Here is a 25,002-nt window from a genome sequence, read left to right as displayed (position 1 = left end):
TAGTGAACTCCCTCAAGACATGGGCGATTTATAAATGCAGTAAACTGTTTGGAAGCATTAAAAGTGTCCAAGAAGATGTGCAAAATCTTTACACACATTGACCCAGAGACTGTTTAGATGCATGTCACTGATGACAAGATGGCGGATGTTTACTGTATGATGACCAAAATGGCCTTAAACACCCAGCAGGCACAAGACGTCAACATGACATCAGATTGACATTGTACCCCTAACATCATGGGGACGTTGCATTTTATTTGGAAATGAAAACCGGTTTGACGTCAGAACTCAATGTCAGGCCGATGTCAATGTCCAACGTCCAACCTAAAATCAACCAAATATCAACGTTTAATGATGTTACAGCTTGACGTTGTGTGGACGTTACCACTATGACGTCTATCAGATGTTGGAGTTTGGTTGCCATACCTGACCAATAAATGTCAGTGTTTGACGTCAATGTGATGTTGGTTTAAGATGTTGGCTCAATGTTGGATTTTGGTTTCTAGCACAACCAAAAAAAAATCAACTAAATATCAACGTCATTGAACGTCGTTATTGGTGATCAAAGTAACGTTGTCCTTAGACGCTGACTAGACATTGAATTTTGGTCACCTGACATCACAACCTAAATCGACCCTAATATTAACATCTTATGATGCTGTGTGCCTGCTGGGCTATAACTAGATGCACTACAGAATGTTACGTTTACACACATATCCACAAATTACATGTAAACACATCAACCTTTCCCAGCATAATACTCTCTACTCTTGAGTACTTCTGAAAGGGCTACTTTTTACTTATACTTCGAGTAATATTTACAGCAGATATTTTTACTCTACGTGCACTACATTTTTAAGCAAGTAATGGTACTTTTAATTAAGTATGATTTTTCACTACTCTTTATACCACTGCTGAACATAGTGGCAGTCTCCTAATTTAACCCAAGAATAGCTTTGTGCTGTATACATCATGCCCACTATTTTCATTAAGTGATGTATATATTAAATGTATATATTAGATGTATATATTAAATTAAACAAATGAATAATCACTATAAAATCAAATCAGTTGTAAAAGAGCTGCCCAAAATGTGACCAAATAAATGGTATGCTGTGTATTTTAATTGATGCACTATATTAGGTTTAGTTAATATTTAGAATTTCTTTTATTTATATTAAAATATAACTTTTGTATTATATTTTTGTAACATTTATAATAGGAAATACCTAATAATTATGTCATAATAAAGCATAAAAAATATAATAATAATAATAATTAGAATATAATATTATTCATATATTATTTATATATTATTATAATTATAATAATAATAATTATTATTATTATTACTATTATTATTACAACTGACAATTTTTGTAACAAATATTATAGAAAATATTTAATAATTAAGTCATAATTAAAAAAATATATAATAATAATAATAATAATTATTATTATTACAATTATTGATCATGTTTGTAACAAATGTAGTAGTAAATAGTTAATAATTAAGTCATAATTAAACAAAAATATCATTACTAAAATAATAATAGTGATAATATTAATAATAATAATATTAATAATAATAATTAAATACTTTTGAAACAAATATAATAGGTAATAGTTAATTAACTCATAATTTAACAAAAATAATCATTACAATAATAACAGTAATAATAATAATAACAATAATAATAATTATTATTATTACTATATTACTATATTACTATATATACTATATTATTACTATATTATATATTATTACTATACATTTTTTTTAAATAATTATATTAGAAAATATTTAATAATTAAGTCATAATTAAACAAAAATATAATAATAGTAGTAGTAGTAATAATAATAATAATAATAATAATAATAATAATAATATTATTGATAAAAAAAATTTTTATCTAACAAATTTTTGTAACAAATATAATAGGAAAAAGTTAATAATTAAGTCATAATTAAATATAAATATCATGATTATAATAATAATATTAATAATATTAATAATAATATTAATAATATATTATCTATATGCTCGTGTTTATATAGTTTCTATTGTTGTGTTGTGCACCATTACTGCAATGTTTGTATGTTTATAACCAGCTCCAAGGATATTGGGGGTCATGAGTCACTGGAATTGATAGTTCGGGGGTCGCGAGCTGAAAAGTTTAAGAACCCCTGCTTTAATACATTCAATCTCCTCGCAAGCAGAAAAAACAGGCCATGCCCACTGTTATTTCATTTAATATCCTGTTTTCCTAGGAACTGCATCCTAATATGAAAAAAAAACCCCGTTGAATCTTCCGGTTCTGTGGACACCCTGGACCAGAACAGAAAGCAGTGCATTTGTGTTCAGCATACCTTCAGCTGCAGCTGCGGGCGACTCTGGCGTGGTGGGTGGCGTGTTAAGCACTGAATTGGTCCCGCTGCTGGGATGCTCCTGCAGTTTCTCCTCCTCTTCCTCCTCCTCTTCCTCGTCCCGTACGGATTCAGAGCAGGCTTCAGGTCCCGCAGGTGGAGGAGAGTTGGCTGCCTCCGTGTCTGAGTCTGAAAACAGCTCTTTAAGAGTCTTCTTGGGCCACTGAACCTGAATACTCGACCAAACGTCCTTCTGTCCTTTGGTGCGACATCCGGGCGACCGGTCCTCAATCCCTGCCGATACTTTAGCTCTCTTCTCAGGAATTTCCCAAAATGCTCCACGGCTTTTACTCTTGTCTTTGACGCCGTTGTATTTCTTTGAAGGTGAGGATTTATTTTTAGGATGTCCTCTCGGTTCATCTTCAGAACTGCTTTCTCCTCGATCCTCCAGCTTCTTCGGCGAGCCACTCTGCAGCCATTCTCCTCCTCTGCTGCTTCTGGTTTTGCCTTTCGCTGGGCTTTTGGAGGTGCTTTCTGCTTTTTTCCTCCTGCCAGCAGAAGCGTCCGTGTCCAGCTCCTTCCTCTTGGGTGTTTCTGTGTTTTCCTGCAGGGTGGACTCCTGCTCCGCATCTGCAGGGGTTTTGGGGGCTTCAGACGGGCTGCTGTTTTTCTCCCAGTGCTGTGATTGAGGAGGATCTGCTTTATGTGCTCCTGGATGATCATCATCTTCATCATGATCAGCATCTTCATCTTCCTCTCGCTCGCTGTCATCTGTGGAGCTGTCAGAGCCTGAGGGAATAATAGGATAGCGCCAGTTGTAATAAAATCAAATCAGTTGTAAAAGAGCTGCCCAAAATGTGACCAAATAAATGGTGTGCTGTGTATTTTAATTGATGCACTATATTAGGTTTAATTAATAGTTAGAATTTCTTTCATTTGTATTAAAATATAACCTTTGTATTATATTTTTGTAACAAATATATTAGGAAATACTTAATAATTATGTCATAATGAAGCATAAAAAATATAATAATAATAATAATAATTATAATATAATAATATTTATATATTATTTATATATTATTATAATAATTATTATTACTATTATTATTATTATTACTATTATTATTATTGACAATTTTTGTAACAAATATAATAGAAAATATTTAATAATTAAGTCATAATTAAACAAAAATATAATAATAATAATACTTATTGTTATTATTATTATTATTATTATTACAATTATTGATCATGTTTGTAACAAATGTAGTAGAAAATAGTTAATAATTATGTCATAATTAATCAAAAATATCATTACTAAAACAATAATAGTGATAATAATAATAATAATTAAATACTTTTGTAACAAATATAATAGGTAATAGTTAATTAACTCATAATTTAACAAAAATAATCATTACAATAATAACAGTAATAATAATAACAACAATAATAATCATTATTATTATTACTATAGAATTTTTTTGAAAAATTATATTAGAAAATATTTAATAATTAAGTCAAAATTAAACAAAAATATAATAATAATAATAGTAATAATATGATTGATAATAATAATAATAATTATTATTATTGACTAATTTTTGTAACAAATATAATAGGAAAAAGTTAATAATTAAGTCATAATTAAATATAAATATCATTATTATAATAATAATATTAATAATAATAATAATAATTTAATTTTTAATGATTTTTGTAACAAATCTAATAGGTAATAGTTAATAATCAAGTCATAATTAAACAAAAATATAATCATTACAATAATAATAGTAACAACAATTATTATTATTTCCATTGTTATTAATGACAATTTTTGTAACAAATATAATAGGAAATGGTAAATAATTAAGTCATAATTAAACAAAAATAGTCTAATGTTTACAATAACAATAGTAATTATAATAAAAATTATAATAATTATTATTATTACTATTATTATTCTTGACAATGTTTGTAACAAATGTAGTAGAAAATAGTTAATAATTAAGTCATAATTAAACAAAAATATAATTATTATAATAATGATAATTACAGTGATAATAATATTACTTAATTATTATTATTAGTATTAACTTTTGTAACAAATATAATAGGAAATAGTTAATAATCAAGTTATAATTAAACATAAAAACAATCAAAACATTAATAATCGTAATAATAATAACTATTATTATTATTATTCTTATTATTATTATTACTTTTGACATTTTTTTTAACAAATATAATAAGAAATAGTTAATAATTAGGTCATAATATCACCCACAAAAGCAACAATGTTAATAATATTATTATTATTAATGACAATAAAAGCATTTTAAAAGCTATCTTCAGTTTAGTTATTTTGAATTAGATATTTCATATTTGCCTTTAAAAACATTTCATTTACATATCGTGTAATGACAATTATTTACATTACAGCGATTTTTTATCATGACATGAATACAAACATTGTATTTTAATGTTGTGCATAAAAGAGATACACAAAGAAGAGTAATATCCCAGCAAATCCCATAAAAGACAAGGATCCCACATGGAAGTGACCTTAGTTTTCTCATCTCTTCCGAACACACACATTGTAACATCTCTTTTCCATTGTTTAAAATAAAGATCAAATTAGATTAGTAGTAATTCAATCAAAACTAGATGACAATGAGAAATATGGCCTTTACAGCTGGATTATCAATATTTAAAAGTGCACACGCCACCTCCAAAATAAGACTGAAGTGAGTGTGACAGTACCTGGCAAGCCGTTGAGGATGGATGTGATCTCGATGGTCTGCTGGTTTCCTTTATCAACACACTCCTCCATCTTGGAGAAAACATCACCGCCGGAGTTCACCTTCGACAATCGATTGATCCGACTTTTGGATGAAGGAAGATCCTCTCTGTCGGTCAGTCTCTCTATCCGGTCTCTTTCTCGCTCCGCTTTATTCTAGTGTATAACAAACATTAAAAATGATCAGTGTAGAAAAAGGAAATCTAGAAAGTGTTCTCAAAATGAAGCTGCAGCAAAATACAACAGTTTTTACATTTATAATCATCGCAGAGGTTTCTGAAACAGCAAATCAGCATTTTAGAAGAAAGGATCATGTCACACCAGACAAATTCAATCTTTGCATCACTTAAAGGGCACCTATGGTAAAAAATCTACTTTTCAAGCTGTTTGGACAGACATATGTGCATGTATGGTGTATAGACTGTCATATTAGGGTGATATAAACTCACCCAGTGCTTTTTTTTTTTTTCAATTTAACAACATAAAAACGGTGGACCAATTGGAGCGGTTTTCAAACCGACCACAACTTTACGTAGGAGAGCGATCCCCCGCCCACCAATATTGATTGACAGGCGCGTCATCATATCCTCAGTTTGTTGATTCACGTCCGCCATTTTCTGCGTGAGTCGAAGCGATATCACTAAAGGAACACGCTAGCTCTATTTTTAGATGCAAGGCTCATTGGGCTCAACACAAGATCAATATTCTCCACATTATCGCTCTAATCGGAATTATTGGTTGTATCTTTAGGTAGGTTTGCAAACATGTGTACTTCTCATTGAGTCTACCTTATACTTCAGCCGTTTGCATTTCTCGCAATCCCAGAAGCTCCCTTTGATCTTAACTAGCATGCGTTTTAGAAGTCTAAACATCGGTTTCTATCAGGGTACACTCAAGTCGACGGCTGGGCGCCGCGGACCGCTGCAGAAACCTATGTTTAGAATTCAAAAATGCGTGGCGCGACGATTCGGGACACTTCATGTCTCTGCCGCGCCACAGAGAGTGTCTGGTGTGCCGTGTCGCGGCGCATCCGGTGCCTCAGTCAAAGTTAATTCAGTGTGCGTGGTTATTAGTCTCGGTGTACAAGCTCGGCACTTGAAACTAGCACACAGTTGGCTGTAAAACTGTACAAAGACACAAATGATTTTGTACTCTCTGCTTGGTCTGTGTCTGAGTCGTATATGTACAACTGAATGCTGATCATCTCACTCCTTCTTCTCTGAGTCTTCCTGTCAGACTCTGTTGCAAACACAGAGCGGATGAGCTCATGGCCCCGCCCCCTTGTTACGTTGGGCGGGAAGCCGAAACTAATTTACATGTGAAGCAACACACCCCTAAATCAGCGAGCTGTGGACACGCCCCCAACATGACACTTTTTAACACATTATAATAAACAAATCTGAATTGTGTTTTAAACTGAACCCAAACTGGCACACTCAGAAGAACCATAATATTAATATTAAATCATAAAAAAGAGGTAAACTATGTTCCCTTTAAATAAATGACATTTGTAATACATTTAAATAGAAAACATTTCTTGGTCACACTTTATTTTGATGGTCTGTTTGTTGAATTTTAGTTACATTGCATCTACATGCTAACTAATTCTCATTAGATTATAAGTAGACTGTTAGGTTAGGGTTAGTGTAAGTTGACATGTACCTTATAGTCAGTTAAATGTCTGTTGAAGGAGCAGTATCAACAGATATTAAGCAGACAGTCTACTAATACTCAAATGGATTATCAAAATAAAGTGGTACCAATTTCTTTTCTATTGTAAAGCAATATTTTCCCTGCCTTTTTATTCATATAAATAGACTCTATAAATGGAGACTTTTAAAAATATATATTCTATATTAGTTAAAACCTCTGTTAGTACTTTATTTCTTTTTTTTTCCCATAATATTTTTATTATTTGTTTTCAGTTTGTACACATTGAAATACAACATTTTACAAACATTTTTTTCACCAATAACCTTGTTGCATTTACAAATTATACAAAAAATGAGGATATATATATATATATATATTAATATTAAAAACAAAACAAACAAACAAACAAAACATAAATAAATAAAAGTAAAACTGCTCCTCTTTTGTTGTTAATGGTAATCTATTCAAGCATGACAATTATAATCATACTAAGTACAGCAAACATATATTGAAGAATGTATCAATACTGAACTATAAAGCTAGTACTTTATTTCTATTAGTTAATGTGTTTACTGTATTAACATAAACTAATTATGAACAATAATCCTACGGCAGTGGTTCCCAAGCCCCGGGGTGTGGACTGGTACTGGTCTGCAGATCAATTGGTAGCGGATCTCACAAGAAATCATTAATTATTCTCGTGGTTACATCTCGGTCGCTTGAGCACCAAAATTGAACCCATAAGCTAGCAAATCGAATAAGAAACAGACGTCTTTGGAAAGTTTCTTTGCGAAAAGGAAAAGGCTCAGTGAAGGACCTGCGAACTGCCAAGGAACGGATCTGCAACCCATTTGTCAACAAATCAAATCAATCCAGAATGTCTGTGCAAGAAGATCAACTGCTGGAGATCGCAAATGATGGCCATTCACATATTGCATCTTTACCGGATGCAGGTTCGTTATTTCCAATGGAGGCGCAAGTTAGTGTTAGGAGTTAGTGCTTGCACCTTCCAGGCACTCCCAGTTGAAAACATCTCAACTAAAGCATTATTATGATCCAAATGTATTAATTAGTTAATGCTCTGTGACTTACACAAGAACTAACAATGAAAGATGAATAAATACTGTGATTCATGCAATTGCAATACTGTAATAAATATTAATAATAATTACCAAAAATTGTACCAACCCCAAACTTTTAAACATTTTGGGAAAAGTAAGAAAAGTAAGAACTCTACCTTTATTTTTTTGCGGTGCTTTATTTTGGGTACATTCTTATTAGCTGGTCGAACAATCTTATCGGCTTTGATCCACTCGTCATACCTGTAAAAACAGAGAGAGATTGGCGATTGGTCAACATTTACTTATACTGCTCCAAAACTCCTAAAGTGTATTCCTGAAATTGCAAGACACACATAAATGAGAAATTACACTGCAAGACGATACACACACCAAATACAAAACCCCCTGAAAAACACAACATTAAAAAACTGCTACAAGTTGTTCAACACAGAAATCACACTGCAATATTCTGAAATGTCCACAAGACACAAACTCAAAAAGCCATGAACTGGACCTATCTGAAAAACTGCTGCATGTAAAGTTAGCACAGCTACACTAGACTTAAGGATTATTCATATGGACAATGAAATTCAATGGCAATAATATGCAAAAGCAACCATTCGTTTTCAATGAGCACTTGAGGAAAACAAATACACAGAAGTGCAACGTCATCAACACACAGAACTGCCACTGAAATGATTGTGAATGAAAACGGATTGCTCTTTGAGTTTAGATCATCCACCTGCAAAACAATAAAAATGGCTGAGAGTCACAAACATAATTTCACTTTGATCATATATATATATATATATATATATATATATATATATATATATATATATATATATATATATATATATATATATATATATATATAAAAAGACTAATTATTTCAGAAAAACACAGAACAGAATTTTCCCCATAATTAAAACTTGTATCAGAGCTGCAGCATTGTTTTGTCAGCTTGTCATCCTCTGAGAAAACGGTTGATGGTGGCCTTGCAACCTATGAACCATCGCCCCACCGGTCCGTGGTAAAATTGTCAAGCGTTGACCGGTCCGCGGTGATAAAAGGGTTGGGGGAGTACTGGTTAAGACCAGTCATGGATAAAGAAATACGGCACTAAAACCGCCTGCAGGAGGTGCTATGGTAAACTGTTTTCACTCAAATGGTTCATTCAAAACAGCAGATTCATTAAGAAATGAAGCCAGGCTGCATCTCAAATCAATCACATACTTCCATACTGTATAGATGAAAAAATGTAAATAATTAAGTCTGATTCCCGAAATAAATGCAAGTGGCCTGAAAAAAGATATATATGTATATATATATATATATATATATAGATATGTGTATATATATATATATATATATATAGATATGTGTATATATATATATATATATATATATATATATATATATATACACATATCTATATATATATATATATATATATATATATATATATATATATATATATATATATATATATATATATATATATACACATATATATACACATATCTATATATATGTGTATATATATATATATATATATATATATATATATATATATATATATATATCTATATATATATATCTATATATATACACATATCTATATATATATACACATATCTATATATATATACACATATCTATATATATATATATATATATATATATATATATATACACATATCTATATATATATATATATATACACATATCTATATATATATATATATATATACACATATCTATATATATATATATATATATATATATACACATATCTATATATATATATATATATATATATATACACATATCTATATATATATATATATATATATACACATATCTATATATATATATATATATATACACATATCTATATATATATATATATATACATATATATACACATATCTATATATATATATATATATATATATATATATATATATATATATATATATATATATAGATATGTGTATATATATAGATATATATATATATCTATATATATACACATATCTATATATATATATATATATATATATATATATATATATATATATATATATACACATATCTATATATATATATATATATATATATATATATATATATATATATATACACATATCTATATATATATATATATATATATATATATATATATATATATATAGATATATATATATATATATATATATATATAGATATATATATATTCATATATTATTCCTGTTTATGTAAAGCACTTTGAATTGCCACTGTGTATGAAATGTGCTAAATAAATAAACTTGCCTTGCCTATATATATATATATATATATATATATATATATATATATATATATATATATATATATATATATATAAAATCATTCATTCATTAATTCATTCATTTTCTTTTCAGCTTAGTCCCTATTAATCTGGGGTTGCAACAGCAGAATAAACCACCAACTTATCCAGCATACGTTTTACACAGCGGATGCCCTTCCAGCCGCAACCATCACTGGGAAACATCCATACACACTCATTCATACACATACACTATAGATAATTTAGCCTACAATATACCACATTTCTTTGGACTTGTGGGGGAAACCAGAGGACCTGGAGGAAACCCACACCAACACAAGGAGAACATGCAAACTCCACACAGAAACACCAACTGACCCAGCCGGGCTCAAACCAGCGACCTTCATGCTGTGAGGCGATTGTGCTACCCACTACGCCACCGTGCTGCTCATAACAAAATTTTATTTTATTTATTATATTAATTTATTTGTTTTTTATGTTCTTGAAAAAAAATGCATAACGTCTACATTTATATATTTATTATTATTATTTTTTTTTTTTACCAAGTTGGTACCGAAGTAATGGTTCAAATTCAAACATATCTTGATGGTGGCTCCTGGATACATGAACATGCAACCCAGGCTCATTCTGAAAATGTAGTCCCGCGGACGTTTCTGGAGACCGCGAATTATGTAGCCGGAGGTACGTATGGCTGCATTTCACTTTTTAAGCGAATGCTACGGGGCGGTGTGACGCTGTCCTTTTAGCGCTTGCCGGCTGACCGCTTACCTTCGTGTGGAGGGCTTTCCCACCGCAACCAGTTTGTCCGGTTAGCTCGTCCTGTACGTCGGCAGACTCGAGACGCGAGGAGCTGACCACGACGACAACGACCGGGTTCGATTCCGAGGAAGAGCGGTTCCAGAAATCAGGTAAGACTAAAACAGAATCCAAGAAATAAAGCGAAAAAGTTCATAACAGGGTGAGAATGTGCTAAAATCTGAAAACGTGGTAAAAAAATCAGACGAGGGCTTTTCTTTTTCTGGACGGCTTTTGGAAATTGTGGGTTGGTTTTAGGGAATTAAGCGGGCGGCAAGGTCAATCGGTAAAATTGGTTGGGTTCAGGGAAGGAGGAGGGTGGGTCATCATTCAGCCAGTCAGGCAGACGGTCGTTCAACAGCGGCCTCTGGTGGGTTTACACGAGAACAGCGTGGGTGTGGGCGTGAACGGCACTCGCAAGAGACATTTGAGAAGCGAAAAAGCGCACACAGTGGCCTCTCGCGGATTCGCAAAAACAAAAACTGCAAAAATACGTACCTCCCGGGACGTATTTCGTGGTCTCCAGAAACGTCCGCGTGACTACGTTTTCAGAAGGAGCCTGGGTTGTGAACATCACATACAACATAATTCCCCAATTTGTGAGAGAATGCAAAAGCACTGACATTTTCCCTCCATCAACACAGCCTGACGTCAGGGTGGATTCATTTTTAGTAGCTCGAAAACATAAATCAGGCATCGGGCAAATGCTTTTGCGAGCCCTGATCTGTAAATAAAATATTTCACTTAATTTCTGATTAGTAATATGCGTTGCTATCAACTTTAAAGGTGATTTCTCAAGAGGTATGCTTTTTGCATGATTCTAGATATTCAGCCAAAGATTGTCTTATCCTAACAAACCACACATCAATACGAAAAATAAATAAATAAATAAATAAATATACTTATAATATAAATAAGTAACAATAATAACAATAATTAATCAATATTTGGTCCCACTTTATATTAAGTGGCCTTAACTAATATGTACTTACAGTGAAGCTGATCATCCTGAACATCTTTATTGTGTAAACATGTTTTTACATTGTACTTATGCTTGATTAAATACCTGCATGCAATAACATCTGTAATTACATTTATAAATACACTGTTGACCATGCCTTCCACAGTAACTCACCTTAGATTAACCCACACCACCAAACCTGTCCCGAACCCTACCCACACCCCACCTCAAGAGCACCACAAGTGTTCTGCAATACATTATGAACACAATAAGCACATTGTATTTATATTTTGCTGTACGTAAATAGCACTTAAGGCTACTTGATCTAAAGTGGGAATGCTTATTTGGTGGTCTAGGGGCAAAAAAAAACAACATGAAAGATGGCAACATGAGATTGAAGTGCGTTCCGATCACACATTCACATTAATATCAACACTTCCGAGGACTCTTTCTGCCCCATCACATCCACTGCTCTACCGTCTGCTCCACTTCCACTTAAATAGCTTTTTTTTTGTTAATTTCTGACGAAGACTTGAACTAAATAAGGGGGTTTCATGACCCTTTAACCAAAACCCCACTCATAGAGCCTTCAGGATGACCCTAGTTCTGCACTTTCTGACTACAGCACCAGAATCTGATCGTTTGTCTTTTGAAAAGCGCACACAGATTATGCATGAGTTCCCAGGGTCCTGCCTTACCTGACGTTCCAGCCACAGTAGTGCACCAGGTAGAGCACCTCTCCCCCCTCCAGGTTTGACTCTTTGACAGTGGCCTCGTACGTCTTCAGACTGCGGCCTCGCCCATACCTCACCTGCACCTTCATCCCAGGAGGATAACCCTGCCCTTCCTCCCACTCCTGACTGCTGACATCCCTGCAAGAAAGACAATTCAGTACTTCCTGTTTCCTGGCCCTAGGCTTTTTCACCCGAACCCCCAAAAAACCCACCCCAAATGCCTTCTGAATCCCTGTCTGCCTCAGCTCTGTGCTTCTGAAGGCTAAATCTGCTGTTCTGTCCCTGTCAGGTATGTCTAGGCCTCCTCCTGAACAGTGGAGGAAGACATTATGGGGTCATCAGCCGCTGTCTGAACCTCAGCCTGGGATATATTACGCTGATGCTGCTACTGAACTACTGCCTGAATTGTTTCACTGGTATTTTCCTCCAAATCTAATGGATCTTCTATAATCGTTTACTCACCCTCGTGCTGTTGCTCATCAAGCCTGTATTTCTTCAGTGGAACACATCACAAGATATTTATATCCATATAATGAAAATACACACTGACCAATGTCTGTCAAGCTCCAGAATGTATAGAATTTTTTATTTTTTGCAAAACTGTATCATGAAACCACTAAGCTGGATATATATACAGTGCTCAGCATAACTAAGTACAGCCCATTTTGAAAATAAATATGTTTATCCATTCTAAGTGAATGTATTTTGGTGCATTTAAATAAAACTGATTTATAAAACAGATATATTTCATATTTTTTGCTTCTCTTGATTTTTCCTCTTTTTTACATTTGTATATAATATTTTTCTACAACATATAAATTTAGCTGTACTAGTTTTTGGAGTGTTATTGTAAGTTATTTTGTTAGATAAACTCCAAGTTTGGCTTCAGTACTGACTAATCTAATGTATATGCATTAATATTATATTGTAGAGCTTCCTATTAAAAATATGAATTTAGTTTTGTGAGGGGTGTACTCGTATATGCTGAACACTCTGTATATATATATATAGACATAATTATATATACATATATATATATATATATATATATATACATATATATATATATATATATATATATATATATATATACAGTTAAAGTTAGAATTATTAGCCCCCCTGAATTATTAGTCCCAGTTTATTTTTGTCCCCAATTTTGTTTAACGGAGAGAAGATTTCAACACATTTCTAAACATAATAGTTTTAATAACTCATCTCTAATAACTGATTTATTTTATCTTTGCCACGATGACAAATAATATTTGACTAGTTTTTAAAAGTAAATAATATTAGTCTAGATATTCTTCAAGACACTTCTATACAGCTTAAAGTGATATTTAAAGGCTTAACTAGGTTAATTAGTTTAACTAGGCAGGTTAGGGTAATTAGGCAAGTTATTGTATAATGATGGTTTGTTCTGTAGACTATCGAAAAATATATAGCTTAAAGGGGCTAATAATATTGACCTTAAAATTGGATTTAAAGAATTAAAAAACTGCTTTTATTCTAGCCGAAATAAAACAAATAAGACTTTCTCCAGAAGAAAAAATATTATCAGACATACTGTGAAAATTTCCTGAATCTCTTAAACATCATTTGGGAAAATTCAAAGGGGGGCAAATAATTCTGACTTCAACTGTGTGTGTGTATCCATATATAGTGTGTGTATGTATATATATATATATATATATATATATATATATATATATATATATATATATATATATATATATATATATATATATATATATATATATATATATATATATATATATATATTAATATTTAAATAAATGATTAACCAACTAACTAAATAACTAACTAAATATAGTGCGTACGGAAAGCACTCAGAGCCCCTTAAATTTTTCACTCTTTGTTATATTGCAATCATTTAAATTAATTTTTTTCCTCATTAATGTACACAGCATGCCATATTGGCCGCAAAACACAGAAATGTTGACAGATACAGAGGTATTCAGATATAAGAAGTATATTGCAGATATCAGAAGTATTCAGACTCTTTGCTCAGTGTTTAGCAGAAGCACTCTTCTGACCTAATACAGCGGTGAGTCTTTCTGGGAAAGATGCAACGAGTTTTTCACATATGGATTTGGGGATTCTCTGCCATTCCTCCTTGCAGATCCTCTCCAGTTCCGTCAGATTGAATGGTAAATGTTGGTGAACAGTCATTTTTAGGTCTCTCCAGAGATGCTCAATTGGGTTTAAGTCAGGGCTCTGATTGGGCCATTTAAGAACATCCACTGAGTTGTTGTGAAGCCACTCTTTCGCTATTTTAGCTGTGTGCTTAGAGTTATTGTCTTGTTGGAAGGTAAACCTTCGGCCAAGTCTGAGTTCCTGAGCACTCCAGAAAAGGTTTTCATCCAGGTTATCCATGCACTTGGCCCCATTCATCTTTCCCTCAATTGCAACCAGTCCCTACAGCTGAGAAACACCCCAACAGCATGATGCTGCCACCACCATGCATGCTTCACTGTAGGTGTTAAGCAGGGCCTGGTTTTCTCCACACATACCGCTTACAATTAAAGTCCAAAAGATCTATCTAGGTTTCATCAGATGAGAGAACCTTATTATCTTGGAGTCCTTCAGGTGTTTTTTTAGCAAACTCTACTGAGGAGAGGTTTCCGTCTGGCCACTCTGCCATAAAGCCCTGACTGGGCTGAGGTGATGGTTGACTTTCTACACCTTTCTCCCGTCTCCTGACTGCATCTCTGGAGCTCAGCCACAGCGATCTTTAGGTTCTTCTTTACCTTTCTCACCAAGGCTCTTCTCCTCTGACAGTTCAGCCTTAGGAAGGGTTTTGGTCGTCTCAAACGTCTTCCATTTAACGATTATGGAGGCCGCTGTGCTCTTAGGAACCTTAAGTGCATCAGAAATGTTTTTTATAACCTTGTCCAGATCTGTGCCTTGCCACGATTCTGTCTCTGAGCTCTTCAGGCAGTTCCTCATGATTCTCATTTGCTCTGACATGCATTGTGAGCTGTAAGGTCTTATATAGACAAGTGTGTGGCTTTCCTAATCAAGTCCAATCAGTATAATCAAACACAGCTGGACTCAAATGAAGATGTAGAACCATCTCAAGGATGATCAGAAGAAATGGACAACACAGGTTATATATATTAGTGTCACAGACTGCTTCTCAATATGTGTCCTTCAGCGATCTTGCGTCCTCGTGTTCTCATGTAACGTCATCATCAACTGCAAAAGTTCAGTTCCAAAACTCAAGACCGCAAAAATTGAAGACGGATGAAAGTTCCCGGATGTGTTCTGGATATCGAGGAGCAGACTTCAGCGCAAAACTCACTCAAGTAGTCCCAGAAGTCATTGCGGTCGAATAAAGGAGGAGGGAAACGCAGCATTTTATACTGATTTATTATTAAAGTTCAGAGATATAACTTATTTACCTTAGGAGTTTCTCTAAATGAAAAGGTGAAAGTAAACAACATGAAAATCTTAATAAAGGCATAAACACATTAAGGGTGTTTATTTGCTGAAATTCATATTAAAATGAGTTTTATTTGTATTGTGCCATGTATATTTGTAAGATGTTTATGCATAAATTATATATTGAATAGGGGAACAACAATAACTCGTAGGAATGCTGTAATGTTTCAATAACTTTCCATTAAAAAAATGCATGAAGATCATGTGACCATCAGGAAGAATGCAGCATCTCATTTCTCACAGGACGTGTTCTCGCGGTCTCCAGAGTTTGTTCTTCCGAGGTAACGTGGCAAGACTGGTCTCTACAAAAACGCAAGTCCGTTCTCTGTGTTCTTGAAATTGATAAACTGAGCAAAGTGTCTGAATACTTATGACCATGTGATATTTCAGTTTTTCTTTTTGAATAAATCTGCAAAAATGTCAACAAATCTGTGTTTTTCTGTCAATTTGGGGTGCTGTGTGTACAATAACGAAGACAATTCTAAACGATTTTAGCTAATGGACTGCAATATAACAAAGAGGGAAATATTTAAGGGGGTCTGAACACTTTCTGTAGCCACTTGATAGATCGAATGGCTTGTTTCATATGCAAACGAGTATCTGCATCTGAAAAGGTGTGAAGCAAATGGCCTACAGGAACTCAGGAGTTGTGATCCAAGCAAACCAGTTGGGTAATCTTCCGGGGGGGTCACATCCTTTGTTATAAAGTAGTGTCTCAAAGAGTACTTTGGGTTAAGTTACTTGAAGACCGACGAGTTAACATCACTGCTGAGAAACAATTCGTTGTCTTAAATAAAGTCTTCTCCCCATAAGAACTTTGGTCAGCTTATTTATTTTATGTATTAGAGTAATCTAATACATTGACGAGCCACCCAAGAACGATATACATATAGCACACTGTGTGTATATATATTTATATATATATATCCACATATATATCCTGAAAATATCCAGATTTTTTTTCAATCCTAGAAAATAAAAATATCATATTATAAAATATTATATTCATACAAACACATAAATATTTTTGGAGCTTGACAGCATTTGGTCCTTATTTAGAGATGAACATTCAGCTAACAGTCTTTTCCTTTAGCGTTCCACAAAAGAAAGTCTTTCACATGTGTAAAGACCAGCAGGAGGGTTAGTAGAAGATTTGCCTAACCTAAAGATGCTTCAAATGTGACTTTGAGCTGGAGTTGGGGAAGTGTGCGTGTGACGGGGTCAAAGGTTAAAGGGTCAGAGTGCAGCAAGATTTCACAGCGAAGCTCAGCGAATCACAGTGGCGTTAGAGAGCAGAGAGAAAGCCAGTTAGACAGCACGCTGAAGTCTGCTTCGAACCAACCAACAACCCTAGTTAGTGAGCAGAAAACAACCCTCAGATAGTGATGCAACAACTGAGCTGGTGCTCGGCAGGACCCTGGATCCACACAGACATCTGCTTCATTCTGAGCCAAACCATACAAACAAATAAATAAAACATGGAGGGAAAAACCATCACTGCAGGATGACCGTCAAGACAAAGCATCTATGAAAACCACTGAATCACAGCTACAAGAGGGAGATTAGTCGGGTGAGTTTAATCAATAAGAGACCAAAGCTTACAAATGAATCCAATGCCACCAGATTTCATTTAAAGACCATCGGTAGAGTTGGGAATCGCTATTAATGTAACAGTTCTGTTGTTTAAGTTGTGTTTGAGAGTAATTATTCTGCTATAGTGTGTGATCCATCGACTGCAAATAAGTACACTAGTTGTGTTCCCATGCAAACATGTGAATTAGATTTATATGCAACACTATAATGTCATTTAGAATTGTATTTTATATTACAATATTTGTGCCTGACGATGGGATTGTCATGGTCCAAATCATCGAGCACCACCCATTCCACAATGCACTGGCCCCTTACGGCTACCCCTGCAAATGGTGGGGCTGCAGAAGGATGGTCCCACTTCACTCCTTCGGGCTAAGCCCAGCTGAGTTCTGTGGTAAAAAACCCGGCCACTAGGCACTCACATATGAGTCTCAACCCCAGGCCTGGCTCCAGGGTGGGGCTCCAGGGTGGGGCTCCAGGGTGGGGCCCCGGCTGCGCCATTCCGGGCAACATAACAGTCCTTGATGTTCTTTTACTCACAAGGGGTTTTAGAACCGCACTTAGTGGTGCTCTACTAGAAAAAGGTGGTTTGCCATCTCCAGGTTGGAGGAAGGTCCTTACCCCGAGGTGGAGGAGTTCAAGTATCTTAGGGTATTGTTCACGAATGAGGGAATGATGGAGCGTGAGATTGACAGGCGGATTGGTGCAGTAGCAGCAGTAATGCGGTCGATGTATTGGTCCGTTGTGGTCAGAAAGGAGCTGTTTGTTTTTATTGTGTTTTATTGGGTCCTGCCAATTTGTTCTGGGTGACAAATAGATTTGGATTTCAAAACAGAAACAAAATCTACTTGATGGGGCCGGGTCAATTGCATTTTTAAGACCTTTGAAACACAGATTCAAGACATTTTAGGACTAATTAATGCCTAATCTTTACTTTATGGAATATAAGACTTTTTAAGCATCTGCATTCAGTGTAATCTGCACAATTAATCATTAAAAGATCGAGATCTCAACACCCACGCAACATAAATTATGAATGATGGTGATTTGCATTTGTTTATTAATTCTTCCAATCGCTGCATTCAAATCTAAAAACACAAAAATCAAGAGAATCATTTAGTGTTTTGAGTTAGTCATAAAGTTACAAACAGTGAAATAACACAGAAGTACTGGGAGAACAGTTTATAGATTAGATAAAACCACTGATGTTTATAGTAAAGATTAAAATCACCCTCATATGCATTTAATGATGCTTAAAAATGAAAGTTTAGGCAGCAGTTAAATTATTTAACCAATAGGGGGCGACAACCAGCCATTAAAATATGCCACTGAATAATTCTTCAAAAATGATCATCTAGCAATGAAACATGAAGTTTTATGAGTGAATAACTGAATCATTTATTAAAAATGAGACTAAAAATAAATAGCGTTATAAGCAACAGTAGTAGTGACAGTGAATTTTTCACAGTACTGAATATTTTACAGTTTATTTTTATTCAGCTGATTATTTCTTCATTTTAGTTTTAATAAAATTTCAGCTTCTAAGTTCTGTTTGTAAAACCAAAAGTGTTTTGCAGAGCTGTTTTTATTATAAATGGAAAGCAAATAACATTTGTCTCCTCCCTTTTTGGCTGATCCGAAAAATGGTTTCATCCGTGACCAAAAAAACCCCTTGTGATCCGAATCATGAGATTTGTGATCCGCTACACCACTAGTAGTCATGCTGTATGCCAGAAAGTTTCAATGAACGTCATTCACCCTCAAAGAAGAGTAATAGGCATTCACATATTGAATTTGCATTCAAATCCATTATTTGACTCCATATATACATACGAGTAAACCAACACAATCTCACGGCAATTCGTAACTTTTTTTTTAGTGGCTAATTTGTACGAATTCCTACGATCTAATTCGTACAATTTAGTACGATTTGCTCATCCTCCAATGACGGTTGGGTTTAGGGGCGGGGTTAGGTGCCACGCCTTCTTTTTAAAATCGTACCATTTCGTACGACTGAACTTGTACGAATTCGTACGAATTAGCCACTAAACTGTCAAAACGTAAAATACTCACGTTTTCTCATGAGATCAGGCTGGACTAAACACATGTGCGGAAAAAATGAGTAAGATAGCTAGAACAAGCCAATTCCAAAGCTTGCGAGATTGATGGATTGTTTAAGCACCATTGATGAAACCAAAAGCGGTGAAAGTTATTGAACTAAGAACTGCTTCTGATTCCCAACTCTAACCAAATCTCGTCTTGATCTTCTGGTCTGTTTTCATCCACAGAACATCATCAGCACAACACAGCAGGAGCACTACAGGCATGATATGAGAGCAGAAAGCATCGGGAGACAGTGTAAACAGTGAAGGGCAACAGTGGTAGAGCTCAACTAGCAGCGTAGCGCTCTCAGGACGTCAAAGTCACACCTGAACACTCCACAATAAAGAGTCAAAGAGGAGACTGGGCCAGAGTAATTCAGGACCGGCGCTGGGTGTGATTAGTTACAAAGTAAATAGTTACTGTGATTAGATTACTTTTCAGCAGAAAGGGTAAAGTAAGGGATTACTTTTCATTTTCAGGCTATTTAACTATAGTTACTTATACATTATATTCATACGTTACATAAATTCAACACTTCTGGATCAATCAATTAAGAGAAGCAGAGTAATTCATTGATCGAGCAGATTGAAGATGCTTGTGAAAAAATGAGCAGATTTTTATGTCAATATATGATGTGTATGAACCTTTATTATTAGTAAAATGTATTTCTTAATGAAGCTAAAATGTCATTTGGCTCGGATTTAAAGAATTAAAAGAGTTTAATTTCTATTGTCTACAGACAATATATTCTATTTATTACTATTATTATACTACTATTATTTATTTTATTATTGGTGCCGCAAAGCGTGCGGCATTGAGATTTATACTGTATGTAGTGCATTTATTCATTGAATTTTTTGTGTTGAATCAAGTAATTAAAAAACGTATTGAGTAACTGAGTTACCTTTCAAACGTTCATTCATTCATTCATTCATTTTCTTTTTGACTTTATTAATCAGGGGTCGCCACAGCGGAATGAACCGCCAACTATTCCAGCATGTTTTACACAGCGGACGCCCTTCCAGCTGCAACCCAACACTGGGAAACACCCATGCACACTCTTTCACACACATACACTACGGCCGATTTAGCTTACCCAATTCCCCTATACTGCATGTGTTTTGACTATGGGGGGAACCGGAGCACCTGAAGGAAACCCACGGCAGCACGGGGAGAACATGCAAACTCCACACAGAAATGCAACCTGACCCAGCTAGGGCTCGAACCAGCGACCTTCTTGCTGTGAGGCGATCGTGCTACCCACTGTCATTTAAACATGTAATTAGTAATTAATTATGCTTTTGAAGTAACTTATTCAACATTGCTCAGGATCGACTCCTGGATCTACTGACTTGATCACACCTAACGCGCTTATTACAATGAGGCATCTTTTTTGAATGGTTTTCTAATGGCTGTGAGGGCTCTTATTATTATTTATATTGTTATTAATAATACTTTTAGTGAGAAAGGATTTTATAAATTGCCCAAAAGTGGCAGTAATTATATTTTGAATGTTATAAAAAAGTTTTATGTCCAATAAATGTTGCTGTGTTAAACTTTATCGAAGAATGCTGAAAAAATGATGCTGAAGACTGCATTGATGATGCTTAAATATCGGTTTAAAAACCTAATATTACAGTTTTAGCCTTTATTTAATACAAACTTTTAAATGGCAGTCTAAAATAACACAACTGACTTTATAACCTCTTACAAATACACCAAACTCACAGGTTGTTTTGAGAATAATATTCATAAATTTAAATTTCATCCCAAACTGGTTGTGATACAGCAGTCAATAGCTAATGAATTAACAATGGTAACAACTTACCATAAGGTTAATTAAAATATTAGCTAAAATTAACAGTCAATATACTCATGTTACTTAAAGTGATATATAATAATACTAAAACAATGCTTTCAATTGCTTTGTCCTTTACCATATTTTACCAGATCCAATGGCTGATTTGAAAACATCAACATTTGGAAGATACAAACTCCGACATTAATAATAAATGATTTCGTTTATTGCTAGTTTAAGTTAACTAACATAAATAAATAATGTTAATAAAGGAAAACTTATTACAATGCACAAAAAATATGACAACAAAAGTTTTAATGTTCATTCATTTTCTTTTCAGCTTATTAATCAGGGGTCGCCACAGCGGAATGAACCACCAACTCATCCAGCATATGTTTTACACAGCTGACACCCTTCCAGCTGCAACCCATCACTGGGAAACATCCATACACACTCGCACACTACGGACAATTTAGCTTATCCACACAGAAATGCCACCTGACCCAGTCGGGGCTCGAACCAGCGACCTTCTTGCTGTGAGGCGATCGTGCTACCCACTGTCATTTAAACATGTAATTAGTTATTAATTATGCTTTTGAAGTAACTTACTCAACATTGCTCAGGATCGACTCCTGGATCTACTGACTTGATCACACTCGCACACTACGTCAATTTAGCCTACCCAATTCACCTATACTGCATGTCTTTGGACTTGTGGAAGAAACCGGAGCACCCGGAGGAAACCCACACGATCACGAGGAGAACATGCAAACTCTACACAGAAATGCCAACTGACACCAGCCGAGGCTCGAACCAGTGACCTTCTTGCTGTGAGGCGATCGGGCTACCCACTGCGCCACCATGATGTCAAGTTTTAATGTTATTTGAACTTATTTAAACGAGTTAATCAGGTTAAATAAAACTAAAAAAATGAACATACAGTAAAAACTAATATTTTAAATCAGTTTAAGCTCAGTTGATTCATCTAAAAAAAATAAACAAAGCATTTTTTGTTTGTATATAGTGAAAGATCTAACTCGAGATTATTTGCACACATTTTTGAGTATATGATATTAATGTTTTGTTGTAAAAACCACAATGAAAACAAGAACAGAGGCCTTTTTTCGCTGGAGATGAGTTTGAAGGCTTACGATCAAACATTCTGCTGGTGGAGAACAGAAGAGAGAAATGAGAGAGAGAGAGAGAAAAGCAAGCTGAAGAGCCAACATTTCAGCCAGCATGCAGATTCAATAAGCGTCTCATCCTTTCAGATCACACCAACACTCAACCATGACAGGATCCAACATCAATATGATGGATTTACACAAAAAGGGTCCTATTATGCATTTTTTACTTAGATTCAACTTCCTTTAATGCACAATGTTGTTGTTTGCGCATGAAAAAGAACTGCAAAAGCGTACCAGCAAGAGTTATTCTCAATACTTACATGTAAAAAATACTATAGTAATTTATAATAAACACTGTAGCATTTTTGAACCATATTGAAGTAGTGTATTAAACTATACACTGCCTGACAAAATCCAAGTTTTCGGAACTACAAATAATAAGTCTAAATCAATTCTAGTTGATCATTTGATATCAGAAGTGTCTTATATGAAAGGCAAAGCCCTCTAGATTACGCTTATTTGACCAATAAAATATGATCATGGCTTGATTATGAATGATTTCATTAGGACAGTAAGGTCTGACTCTGCTTAGACTAAAGTCTGGTCACTGAACCTTCAATAATGTCCAGTATAGAATATGTGGTCATGCTGCAGTGGAAACAGAATGAATATTGTGTCTGACTCCATCATGAGCTTGGAGGACTGCATCCATACATCTCTGACATGACTCAAATCACTGATTAATAAAGTCATCTGGAATGGCGAAGAAAGCGTTCTTGCAGGACTCCCAGAGTTCATCAAGAGTCTTTGTGTTCATCTTTAATGCCTCCTCCTATATCTTACCCCAGAAATACTCAATAATGTTCATGTCTGGTGACTGGGCTGGCCAATCCTGGAGCACCTTGACCTTCTTTGCTTTCAGGAGCTTTGATGTGGAGGCTGAAGTATGAGAAGGAGCACTCTCCTGCTGGAGAATTTGCCCTCTCCTGTGGTTTGTAATGTAATGGGCAGCACAAATGTCTTGATACCTCAGGCTGTTGATGTTGATCATCCACTCTGCAGATCTCTCGCACGCCCCCATACTGAATATAACCCCAAACCATGATTTCTCTGTGAGAATCTTGGCTCCATGTGGGTTCCAGTAGGTCTTCTGCAGTATTGGTGATGATTGGGATGCAGAACAGATGATTCATGGGAAAAATCCACCTTCTGACACTTTTCCAAATGATCAACTAGAAGTTCAACTGGGCTCTTACAACTGAGATCCACGGCAAGACTTTTTGTCAGGTAGTGTTTATGATAGTGTTTACAACACTGTTAAAGACTGCTCCAGGATACTGTAGTACTGACAATAGCAAACTGTTAAAGTGTAATAAATAATATAGTACACCTTAGTTTTTACTATAGTAAAAAGTGGTGAATATCAGTGGCTCCCAACCTTTTTTTGCCTGAAGCTTACTTTTCCCCCAGAAAATATTGTAAGGCCCTTTTAACATTAAATGACATTATTGCTCATATAAGTTTGAGGTAAGGATGACAAAAAATTTTGTTTTCAAACAAACGGTATGTGTATTACTGTATGTAGATACTGCACGAATAATAGCCTAATGTAAAATATAAAAGCATAACATCAGTAGGCCGTTTATAACTGAAAAGCGTTTGCCTTCGGTCTTTAAATTGGCCCTATATTGGTCGCCAATTTTTTTCCAGTTTCTGTAGGCGCCCCTCATCTCATTTTGGGTGTGTGTCAACTCAAAAAATGCTCTGGGCTTGTCGTGGTATTGGGGATGAGTCGTCTGCAAATGTCTTATTAATTTGGATATCGTTAGAACTTTGGCGCAGATAATGCACTGTGGCTGGGTCAAGGACTCTTTGCTTTGAGAAAATGGAATAAAAGCATAGTTCAGTTAACTATGTAGGCAGTGTTGTAGTCGGGGCTATACGCACGTATACTCAGTTTGCCTACTTTTTTCCACTAGCTGTTTGGGTATTACGACTTCTGAGGATCAATAATTGCATATACCCTCGGTATACTCACTTGTTTTGCTGATTAGACTTTCCCTTTAACTGAACACCAAATTTTTTTAAAACTCTCATTCTAATTAGTTGCAATTGGTGCATTTTTGTTTATATTTTGCGCCATTCCCCGCCCCCTGATGACCACAGCAGCTGTGAGAAAATTTTGTGGGTTTTTCGAAGTTATCTTAATGAT

At 34.5% G+C, this 25,002-nt stretch overlaps 1 protein-coding gene across 1 annotated transcript in view; it reads right to left on the bottom strand.

The window, feature by feature from the left end:
• arid4b (AT-rich interaction domain 4B) overlaps positions 1-25,002 on the bottom strand; it is a 159,693-nt gene that overhangs the window by 15,774 nt on the left and 118,917 nt on the right. The window contains exons 17-20 of the mRNA XM_056470555.1: positions 12,672-12,845; positions 8,062-8,146; positions 5,135-5,327; positions 2,372-3,157 (exon numbers count right to left, since the gene is read on the bottom strand). Coding sequence (XP_056326530.1) covers positions 2,372-3,157; positions 5,135-5,327; positions 8,062-8,146; positions 12,672-12,845 — 1,238 coding nt within the window. The remainder of the gene's footprint in view (positions 1-2,371; positions 3,158-5,134; positions 5,328-8,061; positions 8,147-12,671; positions 12,846-25,002) is intronic.

This window comes from Danio aesculapii, chromosome 13 (genome assembly GCF_903798145.1).
Source record: "Danio aesculapii chromosome 13, fDanAes4.1, whole genome shotgun sequence".
NCBI classification, from domain to species: Eukaryota; Metazoa; Chordata; class Actinopteri; order Cypriniformes; family Danionidae; genus Danio; species Danio aesculapii.
The sequence above is the reverse complement of the archived record's forward strand: the minus strand, read 5'-3'. Positions and strand labels throughout refer to the sequence as shown.